The 16,016-nt window shown below is 40.1% G+C and overlaps 1 protein-coding gene across 2 annotated transcripts in view; it reads right to left on the reverse strand.

Moving 5' to 3' along the window:
• The window catches only part of CCBE1 (collagen and calcium binding EGF domains 1), a 393,824-nt gene that overhangs the window by 37,706 nt on the left and 340,102 nt on the right, over positions 1-16,016 (reverse strand). For both annotated transcript variants that reach the window (XM_077282937.1, XM_077282945.1), the window contains one exon: positions 14,599-14,733. In XM_077282937.1, coding sequence (XP_077139052.1) covers positions 14,599-14,733 — 135 coding nt within the window. The remainder of the gene's footprint in view (positions 1-14,598; positions 14,734-16,016) is intronic.

Consider the following 16,016-nt stretch of genomic DNA (forward strand, 5'->3'; position numbering starts at 1 on the left):
GCCTGTCAATCAGGCTGGTCTGGTCAAAAGGGCGTGGTGTCTTCCCCCAGATCTTGCGTAGTTTTCCGTTGGTGGCGTAGTGGTGTGCGCATGCCCAAGGTCCCGAATCCACTGCACAGGGGAGTGAAAAGATCGCGATGTGCACTATTTCATTGGTGATCGGTGGGCGCGGCCATCTTCCTTTGGCCGCGCGTGCGCAGAAGCGGCGCTCTGCTGGCCGCGGCTTCAGGAAAATGGCCGCGGGATGCTGCACGTCCGCAGATGAAGATCGTGGCGGCCATTTTCCTGAAGTCGAGATGCGAACTTTGCTTCAGGAAAATGGCCGCCGCGATCTCCATCTGCGCACGCGCGGCATCCCGCGGCCATTTTCCTGAAGCCGCGGCCAGCAGAGCGCCGCTTCTGCGCACGCGCGGCCAAAGGAAGATGGCCGCGCCCACCGATCACCAATGAAATACCGCACATCGCGATCTTTTCACTCCCCTGTGCAGTGGATTCGGGACCTTGGGCATGCACACACCACTACGCCACCAACGGAAAAGTACGCAAGATCTGGGGGAAGACACCACGCCCTTTTGACCAGACCAGCCTGATTGACAGGCAAAAACGACTACTTTGGTAACGTATTTCGGCAGCATAGGTGGGGATTCGGGGTCCACAAAATACACTATTGCAATGCACAGCTCAGGCCCTATTTAACAGTATTTTTATCTCATACGGAAAAAACGGGGTGACAGGTTCCCTTTAAGAAGGCTGTTCCACATTATTAAGCAGCCTACATTTTTTGCCAAAATGGGAAAGAAAAAGGATGTGTCGGCTGCTGAGAAGCTGTCGACCACCTCTATCCACGGCACACAAGCAGAAACGGCTCCAGTGGGCCAAACGATACATGAAGACTGACTTCCAACCTGAGTGCCGTGCAACGCTCGATGGTCCAGATGGATGGAGTGGAGGATGGCTGGTTGATGGACACCCCATGAAAACACGGCTAAGGCGCCAACAAGGAGGAGGTGGAGTAATGTTTTGGGCGGGAATCATGGGGAGAGAGATTGTCGGCCCCTTTATGATCCGTGAAGGGGTAAAGATGAACTCCATAATCTATATGGAGTTTCTAAAACAACACTTCCTGCCATGGTTCAAGAGGAAGAACTGTGCTTTCCGCAGCAAGATCATTTTCATGCATGATAATGCACCGTCTCATGCTGCAAAAAACACATCTGCATCTCTGGCTGCTATGGGCATAAAAGAGGACAAACTTCTGGCGTGGCCACCATCTTCCCCTGACCTCAACCCCATTGAGAACCTCTGGAGCATCATCAAAAGGAGTGTCTATGATGGCGGGAGGCAGTTCACATCTAAGCAACAGCTCTGGGAGGGTATTCTGTCCACATGCAAAACAATTGAAGCAGAAACCATCCAAAAACTGACAAATTCAATGGACGAGAAAGTTCAGAAGCTTCTTTCGAACAAGGGGTCCTATGTGCAAATGTAACATCACCTAGAATAAAGTTTTCACTTGAAAACTGTTTGATTTCATTTTTTAATAAGCTGATAATGCTTATAACTTCACAATTGACCATTTTTTTGTTCAAAATAAAAAAAAAAGGTTCAAAACTCTGCTGTGCATAATAATTTGGAACATGCATTTTGAGTGTTTATTTTTTTTTAAAAGATTCTGTTTTCATAGGCAGTTTGTTCCAAAACATTGCAATTATACTAGAATAGTAGATGACTGGAAAATAACAATGACTGCAATTCAGATAGGTAATTTAGAGAAAATAGGAGGAAATATTATGTGCATAATAATTTGCAACACAGTGTATACTACATGGGCTGCACAATATACTACGTGGGCTGGGCAATATACTACGTGGGCTGCGCAATATACTACGTGGGCAGCGCAATATACAACGTGGGCTGCGCAATATACAACATGGGCTGCGCAATACACAACGTGGGCTGCGCAATACACAACATGGGCTGTGCAATGTACAACGTGGGCTGCGCAATATACTACATGGGCTGTGCAATATACTACGTGGGCTGTGCAATGTACTAGGTGGGCTGCGCAATGTACAACGTGGGCTGCGCAATGTACAACGTGGGCTGCGCAATATACTACGTGGGAGGCGCAATGTACAACGTGGGCTGCGCAAAATACTAAGTGGGCTGGGCAATATACTACGTGGGCTGGGCAATATACTACGTGGGCTGCGCAATATACTACGTGGGAGGCGCAATGTACAACGTGGGCTGCGCAATATACTACGTGGGCTGGGCAATATACTACGTGGGCTGCGCAATATACTACGTGGGCTGCGCAATATACTACGTGGGCTGCGCAATATACAACGTGGGCTGCGCAATATACAACATGGGCTGTGCAATATACTACGTGGGCTGTGCAATGTACAATGTGGGCTGCGCAATGTACAACGTGGGCTGCGCAATGTACAACGTGGGCTGCTCAATATACTATGTGAGCTGGGCAATATACTATGTGGGCTGGGCAATATACTACGTGGGTTGCACAATATACTACGTGGGCTGCGCAATATACTACGTGGGAGGCGCAATGTACAACGTGGGCTGCGCAATGTACTACGTGGGCTGGGCAATATACTACGTGGGCTGCGCAATATACTACGTGGGCTGCGCAATATACTACGTGGGCTGCGCAATATACAACGTGGGCTGCGCAATATACTATGTGGGCTGCGCAATGTACAACGTGGGCTGCGCAATGTACTATGTGGGCTGCGCAATGTACTATGTGGGCTGCGCAATATACAATGTGGGCTGCGCAATATACAACGTGGGCTGCGCAATATACAACGTGGGCTGCGCAATATACTACGTAGGCTGCGTAATGTACTACATGGGCTGTGCAATATACAACGTGGGCTGCGCAATATACTACGTAGGCTGTGCAATATACTACGTAGGCTGAATAGAATAGAATAGAATAGAATACCCGATGCATTCGAATCGGGCCACCATCTAGTGTATTATATAAGGGAAGTCCTAGCTTAGGTTTGTATTAAGTAGGGCTATGGTCTTGTTCTGTATTTGAGGTTTGTATTAAGCATGGGGTCTAGTTTAGGGTCTTGGTCATTTTCTGTATTATGAGAGCCTGCTCTAAGGTCGGTGTTAAAAATGAGATCTGGTCTAGAGTCTGTCTTAAGGCTGGAGTCTTATCTGGGTCTGCATTAAAGATGTGTTAACATATAAGCCCTCTAAAAATGATGTACTTTAATATAACCGGTTAAAAAACACCGGATTGGAGCCCGTGTTTATCGGCAACTTTCGAGGCGCCAATTCTCCTACATTAGGGTGCCAATCTCCACGTTAGGCAGTACCAGCTCAGGCTAAGAGTAGGGATTTGTATGTCTTAAGTAAAAAGAATGTTTAGGGCATTTGTTTAATACGGTGGTCCTTGATTTTTGATTATCGTTTATTTTCACATTACATGGGTAATGGGTGTTTTTTAACCAATTATATTAAAGTGCATCATTTTTTGAGGGTTTATACACTCACCGGCCACTTTATTAGGTACACCATGCTAGTAACGGGTTGGACCCCCTTTTGCCTTCAGAACTGCCTCAATTCTTCGTGGCATAGATTCAACAAGGTGCTGGAAGCATTCCTCAGAGATTTTGGTCCATATTGACATGATGGCATCACACAGTTGCCGCAGATTTGTCGGCTGCACATCCCAAAGATGCTCCATACAAGGCAGGATGGATCCATGCTTTCATGTTGTTTACGCCAAATTCTGACCCTACCATCCGAATGTCGCAGCAGAAATCGAGACTCATCAGACCAAGCAACGTTTTTCCAATCTTCTACTGTCCAATTTCGATGAGCTTGTACAAATTGTAGCCTCAGTTTCCTGTTCTTAGCTGAAAGGAGTGGTACCCGGTGTGGTCTTCTGCTGCTGTAGCCCATCTGCCTCAAAGTTCGACGCACTGTGCGTTCAGAGATGCTCTTAGGCCTACCTTGGTTGTAACGGGTGGCGATTTGAGTCACTGTTGCCTTTCTATCAGCTCGAACCAGTCTGCCCATTCTCCTCTGACCTCTGGCATCAACAAGGCATTTCCGCCCACAGAACTGCCGCTCACTGGATTTTTTTTCTTTTTCGGACCATTCTCTGTAAACCCTAGAGATGGTTGTGCGTGAAAATCCCAGTAGATCAGCAGTTTCTGAAATACTCAGACCAGCCCTTCTGGCACCAACAACCATGCCACGTTCAAAGGCACTCAAATCACCTTTCTTCCCCATACTGATGCTCGGTTTGAACTGCAGGAGATTGTCTTGACCATGTCTACATGCCTAAATGCACTGAGTTGCCGCCATGTGATTGGCTGATTAGAAATTAAGTGTTAACAAGAAGTTGGACAGGTGTACCTAATAAAGTGGCCAGTGAGTGTATGTTCACACACTTTTTGATCCTTTATAACTCAGATAGTTCTTCTTTCTTTATCTGCATTAAAGGTGTTTCGCCCCCCGGAAGTAGCTGGTGGCGAAACGCGCATCAGGGTTAGGGGATGCTAGAGCACATTAACAGTGGCAGGCTTACACCATACAGGTATCAATCATTGTTTTACACTACTCATCTTTGACATGCTCTGTAACTGGCTGACCACATTGTATTATTGTGGCTATTACAAGCATTTACCTGTTGATTCAGCCATTTCTTGCCTAAGATATTAGGAGGTATATAGCAGAGCCTGTTAATGTTCCTGTCTCACTGCTAGTAATTTTGCCTGATTGGCTGCCGCCATAGTGAGGGTCTTTAGGGTGGGATTCATATCTATACATTGGGGCTTGCTATTTGTATAGGGGGAGTCATTGTACTATTATTTACCTCCTTTTTTGTTATCCACTCCTTTTTTTCCTCACTTTTTGCTTGGCGGCCCCAAATGGCATTTCCGTTTTATTCTTTTTTATATTGTGTTGTTAATAATGTCATTGAATAAAAATAATCATTTTATTATATTTTTTGGATCTCTTCTTACTCTCCCATATTGACTTCACATGTGGGGTTTTGTTGTTATATTAAAGGTGGGCTGGCTACAGTATGTGTCCCTCTTTCCTAACTTTCAAAGTCGGGAGGTATGCTATATTGTGCAGTTACTGTCCCCTTATACAAGCAGCATGCGGTGATACAATACTATTAATAGAGAACTTAACACTGGAGCGCAGAAGCCTAATAAAATATACAATTAGAAGTTGCTAACGAAGCAAATTCCTGCGAAAAGGAAAATGCATGCCACCTCCATCCTCTAGGAGGCAGTATAAGCACATGTAGCAGTGTCCGGCCATGTCCCAACGATTTCAGACCGTTTTTGCAAAAATCTTCACTAATGAAATGAGATGAGAAGTGTAATTAAGCCCTGTTAACTGTATTTTAAAAGTATTACGTTAATGCGATATTAAAGATTATATCTGTACAATAATCTGATTTATTTCTAAAGTTCTAGATGTCACTAGTGTCTTCTTTAAGGGTAAGTCCATCAGCTCATGTGTTAGAAGGAGGTGTGAGCAGGGACCTGACCAATCACCCTTACAAAAAGGGCAATAGCACTAAAAGGGTTATTCCCAACAAATAAAGTCATCAACTAGTTAAAGGATAATTAATGAGTTGAGGACTGGTGGGGATCCAACCACTGGGATCTGAAATGGTCAATGGACGGGCACCACAACTTCAATCACACTCCGGGGCATCTCCGTGCCTCGATATCAGACATGTGGGGGAATCTAAGAGGTTGGACCCTTAGCGATCTGCTAGATATCACATATGATGTGAATATGTGTTAACTTTAAATGTTGGGACTATCTCTTTAAAAGTCAACCTGAATTTGATAATTTTGGTAACTGGAAATTTGGAATATAAAAAAAATGTCATAAAACAAAGCCTCAAATATGAATCGGCTTAGATCCAAGATTAGTAACGCCAGTTCATGATAATTCAGTGCTTAAAAATAAATAGTGTTTTAAATAAAAAGGTAATTTGGATGAATATTCACCTTTTTATCCCATTGTCTGGTATATTTTACATAAGATAAAATTACTTTGCTATAATCTTTTTGTTTTTCCCATAACACTTTTTTTTATTGTTCAAATTGGTTATAAAGATTTTTCTATCAAGCGAATTAAAAGCAAAAAATTCTTTATTCAGACTCCATTCATATAGTAGTATCGGCATGGAGAAATAACTGACGCGTTTCAAGTCTAACGGACTCGTAACCTTAAAAGTAAAATTTACTTATTTTGACTCGGTTAAAATAGTAGCATCGGTATAGCAAATTATCCAACGTGTTTCGAGTCTAGATGACTCTTAATTGTAAAAGCATAAAATTCTTTATTGGGTTTGCCTTAAAATTGTAGAATAACTATAAAATAATAACTAACGCGTTTCAAATCTAGCTGACTCTTAATTGTAAAAGTAAAAATTCTTTATTGTGACTCCATTAAGATAGTTGTATAAACATAGAAAAATACTGTCGCGTTTCGAGTCTAGCCAATTTTTTTAGTCTAGACACTTGCTCTTAAAAGCAAAAAAAAAATCTTTATTGTGACTCCATTAAAATAGTAGAATAAGCATAGAAAAATATCTGTTGCGTTTCGAGTCTAGCTGAGTTTTAATCGTAAAAGCAAAAAATTATTTATTGTGACTCCATCAAAATAGTAGGATAAGCATAGAAAAATACTGACGCGTTTCGAGTCTAGCTGAGTTTTCAAGTCTAGCTGACTCTCGCTCTTAAAAGCTAAAAATTATTTATTGTGACTCCATTAAAATAATAGTATAGGCATAGAAAAATCTGTTGCGTTTTGAGTCTAGCTGACTCTTAGTCGTAAAAGCAAAAAATTATTGTGACTCCATTAAAATGGTAGAATAAGCTTAGAAAAATACTGACGCGTTTCGAGTCTAGCTGACTCTTAATAGTAAAAACTAAAAATTATTTATTGTGACTCCATCAAAATAGTAGAATAAGCATTAAAAAATGCTGACGCGTTTCGAGTCTAGCTGAGTGTTAATCGTAAAAGCAAACAATTATTTATTGTGACTCCATCAAAATAGTAGAATAAGCATTAAAAAATACTGACGCGTTTCGAGTCTAGCTGAGTTTTAATCGTAAAAGCAAAACATTCCTCATTGTAATTCCATTACAATAGAAGGTGCTGACGCGTTTCAAGACTAGCTGACTCTTAATCTGAAAAGCAAAAAAATTCTTTAATGTGGCTCCATTAATACAGTAGCATAGGCAGATAAAAATACTGATGCGTTTCAAATCTAGCTGACTCTTATTTGTAAAAGGAAAAAAATCTTTAATGTGATTCCATTAAAATAGTAATATAGGCATAGAAAAATACTGACGCATTTGCAGCCTAACCGACTCAATCGTAAAAGCAAAAAAAACCCCTTTATTGTGACTCTATTAAAATAGTCGCATAGGGATAGAAACATATATAATGCGTTTTGAGTTTAGCTGACTCTCAATTTTAAAAGCCAAAAAATAGAACACATAAAAAAATACTGACGCGTTTCAAGTATAGCTGGTTCAAATTTTTCTGTGCCTATGCTACTATTTTAATAGAGTGACAATAAATAATGTTTTGCTTTTAAATTGTTGTGCTGGATTGGAAAAACCTTTATCATCACGATAAACAGAGCTGATTGAGACCTGGATTGCCCAGGAACCAGATTGAACAAACACGCATATTGGATGATATGAGCTGTATCCAAAACCTTTCATTTTTTTTTTTTTTTTATTGTGTTTAATTTAATTTTTAACTAAAATGTCAATTTTGGCTAAATTTCATGTTCAGCTCCTCTCTCCTCTCTCCCACAGCACCTCTGTATTTATCACTGAGCACGCTCACTAAATTGCTATAGAAGTCAATAAAGTCAGCTTTCTGATTGAGGTCACAAAGATGCAACACAATTCAGCCCCTACTACCAAAGACTAAGCAGCGATCAAAATAAAATCTGTTGTGAATTCCGTTCTGGAGCTCCCTCCTGTGGTTGCTAATGGTATTTTTGTGAGTTCTGCCCTTGGGCTCCCTCTGGTGGTTTCGAGTGGAACTGCTGCTCCTTTAGGTGGCTGTAGCAGCTGCCTTCACTAATCGCCTTGCCTGGGTTTGTTATTTAAACCTGCTCTGGGCTTTAGTTCATGCCAGCTGTCAATGTTCTTGGTTGGATTTGGTTCTCTCCTTGGATTTCTCATATGGCCTGTCCTTGTCAGCAAAAGATAAGTTTTTGCTAGTCCTTGTTTGTCCATTTGTTTTGGACTTTATTGCTCTGCAAATATGTCTCTTTTTGTCCAGCTTGTCACTATGTCATATTCAGGCTAGCTGGAAGCTCTGGGAAAGCAGATTTGCCCCTCCACATTGTGAGTCGTGTGGAGTTCATTTTTGTAAACTCTGCGTGGATTTTTTTAGTTTTTAATACTGACCGCACAGTATACTTTTCTACTCTGTCTATCAAGTTTAGTATTGGCCTCCTTTGCTGAAACCTGATTTCATTTCTGTGTCCGTCATTTCCCTCTCCACTCACAGTCAATATTTGTGGGGGGCTATCTTTCCTTTTGGGGTTTTCTCTGAGGCAAGATAGCTCTCTATTTCCTTCTCTAGGGGTAGTTAGCTCTTAGGCTGTGACGAGGTGTCTAGGGAGAGTCAGGAACATCCCACGGCTATTACTAGTGTTGTTGTTAGGATTAGGGACTGCGGTCAGTAGAGATACCACCTTCTCAGAGCTCGTCCCATGTTGCGTTTTAGCCACCAGGTCATATCAGTGCGGCCTCTTAACCACCAGGTCATAACAAAAATCTCCTGCAAAATAATATAGCAAAAACAGGATAAAAAATAATAATAATAAATTAAATAATACCTTTAATAATTATTAAAAAATACAAAAAGAGCATAAAATAAATTCTAAAAAAAAACCTGACTGAGTTGCTATGAATAATTAGTAAAGCTTACAAAATGCTTCACAAGCCGGGCCGGTAATTTTTCAGCATAGATGTTACGTCCTCATGAATCATGATACATATGTGTCAGTGCACATACGGTATGTTGTAGGGATCTGTTGTCATTATAAATCTTTGTTTCTTTTATTTCCAGCCTCTGCTACATATGTTTCCTATTGCATTTGCTTTTAGACCCAACCTTCCCTCCTGTTGAGCTTGTTACATGGCCGCGGTCCGAGCGTATAATTCATGTAGTGTTTTTATGTCGTTTATTACTAGCACTTTAGTTACAAAATATGTCTGCTCTATTTAATAAATTACACGTCTCATTGCATGGAAGTTATACATCTACATATCTGGGTGAACCAAGGTGCATCTGAAAGTCTTCTAATGGCCAGATGTGAGATTGGCCTCATGTATTTACTTAGGCTTATGTAGATACCTAAGGTTTTTAACGTCTATGAGGAAAGTGGGCTCCAGATTTCGATATTTCAAGTATCAGGTAAAGGGGTTGAAACAATATGGCTTTACCACCAATATAGGTTTTTGTGTCCATATGTCGGATGACATCTGTATTTGACCTCTGTTTATAGCCAAAGTCATTCAGTGGATCAAACATGATGATGTCATCTATGTATCTATGAACTTCTTTCCTTCCTTGATTCCTTCACTTCCTTCCTTGATTCCTTCACTTCCTTCCTTGATTTCTTCTCTTCCTTCCTTGATTACTTATCTTCCTTCTTTGATTCCTTCACTTCCTTCCTTGATTCCTGCTCTTCCTTCCTTGATTCCTTCACTTCCTTCCTTGATTCCTTCACTTCCTTCCTTCATGTCTTCACTTCCTTCCTTCCTTGATTCCTTCACTTGATTCCTTGATTGCTTCACTTCATTCCTTGATTCCTTCTCTTCCTTCCTTTCATGATTCCTTCACTTCCTTCCTTGATTCCTGCTCTTCCTTCCTTCCTTGATTCCTTCACTTCCTTCCTTCCTTGATTCCTTCACTTCCTTCCTTTCATGATTCCTTCACTTCCTTCCTTGATTCCTTCACTTCCTTCCTTCCTTTCAAATCCTCCATCCTTTCCTTCCTTTCAAATCCTTCCTTCAATTCCTTCATTCCTTGATTCATTCACTTCCGTCCTTTCAAATCCTCCATCCTTCCTTCCTTCCTTCCTTTCCTTAATTCCTTTCCTTCTTTGCTTTACTTCTTCTGTCCTTCTCTGTATAAGCTTCTTGTATTGTCAGAATTGAAAGGTTTATATGAATATAAGATGAAAAGCCAGGAAAGATCGAACCTTAAAAATTATTGATCAGTCACTGCAAAGTTAAGAATCTTTGTAATATACTCCATTACCTTATTTTGCTTCTCTATTGAACACCAAACTGCAGTAGTGTTCTACTCACCATCTCATGCTCTTTTAGAAGCTGCTTTCAACTGCTGCTCTAGCTAGAATTAATGCTCCAACATTACGTACAAACGCGCTCTCTTGTGTGAGATTCTCAGTTCTCTTCCCCATGCTCAGTGAAACTGTTTATAAATAAAATATGAGTTCAGATTCTTGCTAGAGCAGCAGTTCAAAGCATCTTCTAAAAGAGTGTGAAATAGGCAGCTAGAGCAGCCCTTCCAGCATGATGATTGAGAGAAGGAAGTTAAATAAGGTCATGGGGGCATATTTTCATATGTTTGTAAAGGTTTATCAATAATTTAAAAAAATTAGTTACTGTATAATCAATAGGCAAAATATGGCAGGATGTCTTCTCTTTACATGGGAGACTAGAGCATGCAACTAGAATCAGCATAACCATGACCAAAATCAGCAAGGCCACAGTGAAGATTAGGAACTGAAGGAAGAGTGGAAGAAACACTTGCTGGACTAGGGTGTACTAGCGGAAGGTCATACAACATTACTAGCACTTGGTACCAGGGCTTAGCTCGTGTGGCTGGCAGGAACATTACATACCGGTAGGTGTCATTGCTACATGGCAATTCACTACAGTTGACACTGTTAGAACGTCTGAGCCATACCTCTCATAATGCCCCCATGCTAATATATATTACTATCTGAGAATAAAACTTCACTTTTAGAAAATAAGGTGTCAAGTATAATTACTATTATACTGGAGGAAAATTGAAAATCTAGCAGCTGAATAATTCATGAGGAGCCACAGTACATTTGATGAAAAAATAATACATCATCTAAAAAAATATAACACTGGTCTTATAAACAAGAACATAACTACTATAATACTGCCCCTATGTACAAGAATATAACTACTATAATACTGCCCCTATGTACATGAATATCACTACTATAATACTGCTCCTATGTACAAGAATATAACCACTATAATACTACCCCAATGTACAAGAATATAACTATAATACTGCCTCTATGTACAAGAATATAACTACTATAATACTGCTCCTATGTACAAGAATATAACTACTATAATACTGCTCCCATGTACAGGAATATAACTACTATAATACTGCCCCTATGTACAAGAATATAACTACTATAATACTGCTCTTATGTACAAGAATATAACAACTATAATACTGCCTCCTATGTACAATAATATAACTACTATAATACTGCTCCCATGTACAGGAATATAACTACTATAATACTGCCCCTATGTACAAGAATATAACTACTATAATACTGCCCCTATGTACAAGAATATAACTATTATAATACTGCTCCTATGTACAAGAATATAACTACTATAATACTGCCCCTATGTACAAGAATATAACTACTATAATACTGCCCCTATGTACAAGAATATAACTATTATAATACTGCTCCTATGTACAAGAATATAACTACTATAATACTGCCTCCTGTGTACAAGAATATAACTACTATAATACTGCTCCTATGTATAAGAATATAACTACTATAATACTGCTCTTATGTATAAGAATATAACTACTATAATACTGCCTCCTATATACAAGAATATAACTACTATAATACTGCTCCTATGTATAAGAATATAACTACTATAATACTGCTCCTATGTATAAGGGCTTGTTCACACGATCCTTTTTTCACTACGGAATTTTCAGGTCCTGATTTGTGAAACCCGCAGTGCAAAACCTACGGTGGTTTTCACTGCAGTTTTCAGTCCTTTTTCTACTGCGGATTCCACTGCGGGTTTCCAGCTGCATTTTCCTATTGGTGCAGGTGGAAACCCGCTGCGGAATCCGCAGAAAGAATTGACATGGTACTTCTTTTTTTCCGCAGAAAATCAGCACGGATTTTCCAGCGGAAAAAAGGAACGTGGGAACAGCAGGTTTTTTTTTCCATAGGGTAACATTGTACTGTACCCTGCATAGAAAAAGGATGCGGATCCGCAGCTGCAAATCCACTGCGGATCCGCAGCAAAAACCGGATCGTGTGAACGTAGCCTAAGAATATAACTACTATAATACTGCTCCTATGTACAAGAATATAACTACTATAATACTGCCCCTATGTACAAGAATATAACTATTATAATACTGCTCCTATGTACAAGAATATAACTACTATAATACTGCCCCTATATACAAGAATATAACTACTATAATACTGCTCCTATGTACAAGAATATAACTACTATAATACTGCTCCTATGTACAGGAATATAACTACTATAATACTGCCCCTATGTACAAGAATATAACTACTATAATACTGCTCCTATGTACAAGAATATAACTACTATAATACTGCCCCTATGTACAAGAATATAACTATTATAATACTGCCTCCTATGTACAAGAATATAACTACTATAATACTGCTCCTATGTACAAGAATATAACTACTATAATACTGCCCCTATGTGCAAGAATAAAACTAATATAATACTGCTCCTATGTACAAGAATATAACTACTATAATACTGCTCCGATGTACAAGAATATAACTACTATAATACTACCCCAATGTACAAGAATATAACAACTATAATACTGCTCCTATGTACAAGAATATAACTACAATAATACTGCCCCTATGTACAAGAATATAACTACTATAATACTGCCCCTATGTACAAGAATATAACTACAATAATACTGCCCCTATGTACAAGAATATAACTACTATAATACTGCCCCTATGTACAAGAATGTAACTACTATAATACTGCTCCTATGTACAAGAATATAACTACTATAATACTGCCCCTATGTACAAGAATGTAACTACTATAATACTACCTTCTATGTACAAGAATATAACTACTATAATACTGCCCCTATGTACAAGAATATAACTACTATAATACTGTTGTACCCCCCGAGGAAGCCCACGCGAATCGCGCGTCGGGGCTGCTCCGGACACACACTGACGGGCAATATGGGTAAGCAGGATGTTGCTTGAATACTGTTTTTGTCCCCAAGGTGATATTTGGTTAATGGGATTTACTTGAATTGATTTATACTTTCCCATAAAGCTTCCTACTACCCGGGGAATCTGTATACTGATTGCTCCTTACTTGCACTATGCACTTTTTTGGTTTTGCATTGAAGTTTGTTGGGGTGGAGATCCTGTGATCTCTGTTCGCTCGCCCAGCCTGTGACCTTTCAGTGCCTTTTCCTTTTCTTGTGTCCTTCATACAGAGGCCCTCTGCGTGCCTTGTCATTGATAAGCTGTTGATTACGATTTTTTGTGATTTTTTGTGTAAATTATGTTCCAATAAACTTTCTCATATTTTTATCAAAAAACTTTTTGGGACATTTACTCCGGGTGTTTGTGTTGGATCTATGTATTTTGGAGTGTCCTTGACTAAATTAGTTTCTTTCCTTCTGCTTTTTATCCACCTGTTTTCTTCCCTTGTCTGCACCAGAATACGCAATAACAATCATCTCTGACTACTGTGTTTTTTCTGTACTTTTTTCTGTGTTTTCTCTTTTATTTTTTTGTGCTTTTGATGCTGATTTGAAGCAGCATTTTTAGCACAGAAAACCTTTTAATTTTACCATTTTTTCAGGTTCCTCATCAAAGCCTGTAGAGAAAGAAAATGCTCCGATACTACCCTCACCCCAAACAAAGTCGAACAGCGTCTTTAAACACAAAATTGATTTTTTTTCATGGAAAAACATCTGTTAATTTTCAAGTCTCATCTTCTGCCTGCACGGAATATACCGTGCCTTGTGAAGTTGATCATTGTGTCCAGGCTTAATGACAACACTCACGTGGAACCTAAAATATTTCAGATTAGTATATCATTTCATGCGAGTTCCAGAATGTGAACAATGGACGGAGAATGCAGGATATCGTCTGCGCTCGTCATGTTTCTTCTTAATTTCATTAAGGATCAAATTTCGCAAGAGACGTTTGGAAGCGGCGAAAACATTTATGGAAGAATTTAGAGAACAAGGCGTCAGAACTCATCTGCTGTCCCGTAAACCATGAACGTCAGGATCCCAAAAAGGAAAAAAACACCAGTAATGTAACCCGAGCAGTGTATTTCCCTTATATCTGTTGTTAGGAAATTGATCAAGTCGACCAATTTTGCCACCATATGGAGGTCCCCGATTTTGTCCACCCATGGGCCATGGCACAGCAAGAAAAGAGCTTCACCCACGACGCATCGTGATGCCCATGGCCGCACATTTGTGGGGTAAACATACCTAAGCAATAAGGCTTCTCTCGGTTCCTATGTCTCTCCCGGTCGTACTGGTAGCCAGGATAACACGTACACAGGACCCGACCAAAATTGTCTGTGCACTGCTGCTCACACGGGGCCTCGGAGCAGACGTCGTAATCTGTAAGGAGATCAAAACATGTTAAAAATACAAGTAGGAGAAGACGTGTGTCCTTTGCTGCCCAAAATCGATCTCCCCAAATTCACCACAAAATGTCACTTTTACTGACTATTGTATGACCAGTAAAGCTCCTCTGGCTGTTATAACCTGCTGCAAACATGATGCACAGTCCTGACCCAATGTTGTAAGACTGCCACGAATTTTGGTAATCGCAAAGTTTGCTGCTTCAGTCTTTTTAGGTCTTTTTACACTTCAATTGACAAATACATCCAGTTTACGCAAAGACTGAATATTTATAGTGTTGACCCTTTTTTCAAGGCTTCTGCAATTCGCACTGGTAGCTGGATTCCAACTTCTGGGGCAAATCCTGAGTTTGGCAATCAATTCTTATCTGTGCTGCTAGATATCAGCTTCTGGCAGCATTCCTGAGGCATCATAGCTCATTTCGAAAGGGGAAATATCTCAAATTTGCTAATATTCTTAGAATCACATACCGAAGCTGCCTTCCTCAATTTCCACCAAGGATGTTCTTTGAGGACAGACAACTGTGACAACCATTACAGAATCTTCTGGGACTTCTGAATTCAAACCTTGGTGGACTTTGAGCTTTGCTTTAGCTTTGCTTTAGATTACAGTCCAGTTGGATTATTGATGTGAAACTGCAAATGATGCTTTGTTGATGCACATGGCAAAAGATAATCCTCTGCCATATGCATCAACAACAGAGTGGCTTTTGCAGTTTTGCACCATTGATCTATCAGCATCAGGCATCACACACAGCTCAGCCATGCTTGTGTTAGCTCTGCAGTCCTCCTATGTGTAGATAGAGCTTAGTGGAGTGTAGGACTGTTGATCTCTGCTGGACACCAACAGATAAATGATGTTAAAGGCAACATGCAGCCATGTTGATGTAGATGGTGGAAAAAAACATGAGTCCGAGAGACTACTGTGCAACACCATACAGTGTACAGAAGAATAGACTGTATTCTAACTGTAGATATTGGTGTTCGTACGGGACAGTTACTGTTCGGTACTAAATGCCAAACATGGACTTTCCCTGGAAGTCCGTTGCAATGTTCAGATTTCCAGGGGAAGTCCATTGCAGAGAGGGAGAAAGAGATTTTTCTTCTCAAAGTTCAGGTCTATACTAAGTTTCCAATGAAGTTCATGTTCTGGTTCAAGTTCGGGTACAGTTCTGGTACCGGAACTGAACTTTGGTTTAAAGTTGGGGTCGGGTAATAGAACCCAAACTTCCACGGATCCACTCATCCCTATTCACCACC

Source organism: Ranitomeya variabilis, chromosome 1 (assembly GCF_051348905.1).
Source record: "Ranitomeya variabilis isolate aRanVar5 chromosome 1, aRanVar5.hap1, whole genome shotgun sequence".
NCBI lineage: Eukaryota > Metazoa > Chordata > Amphibia > Anura > Dendrobatidae > Ranitomeya > Ranitomeya variabilis.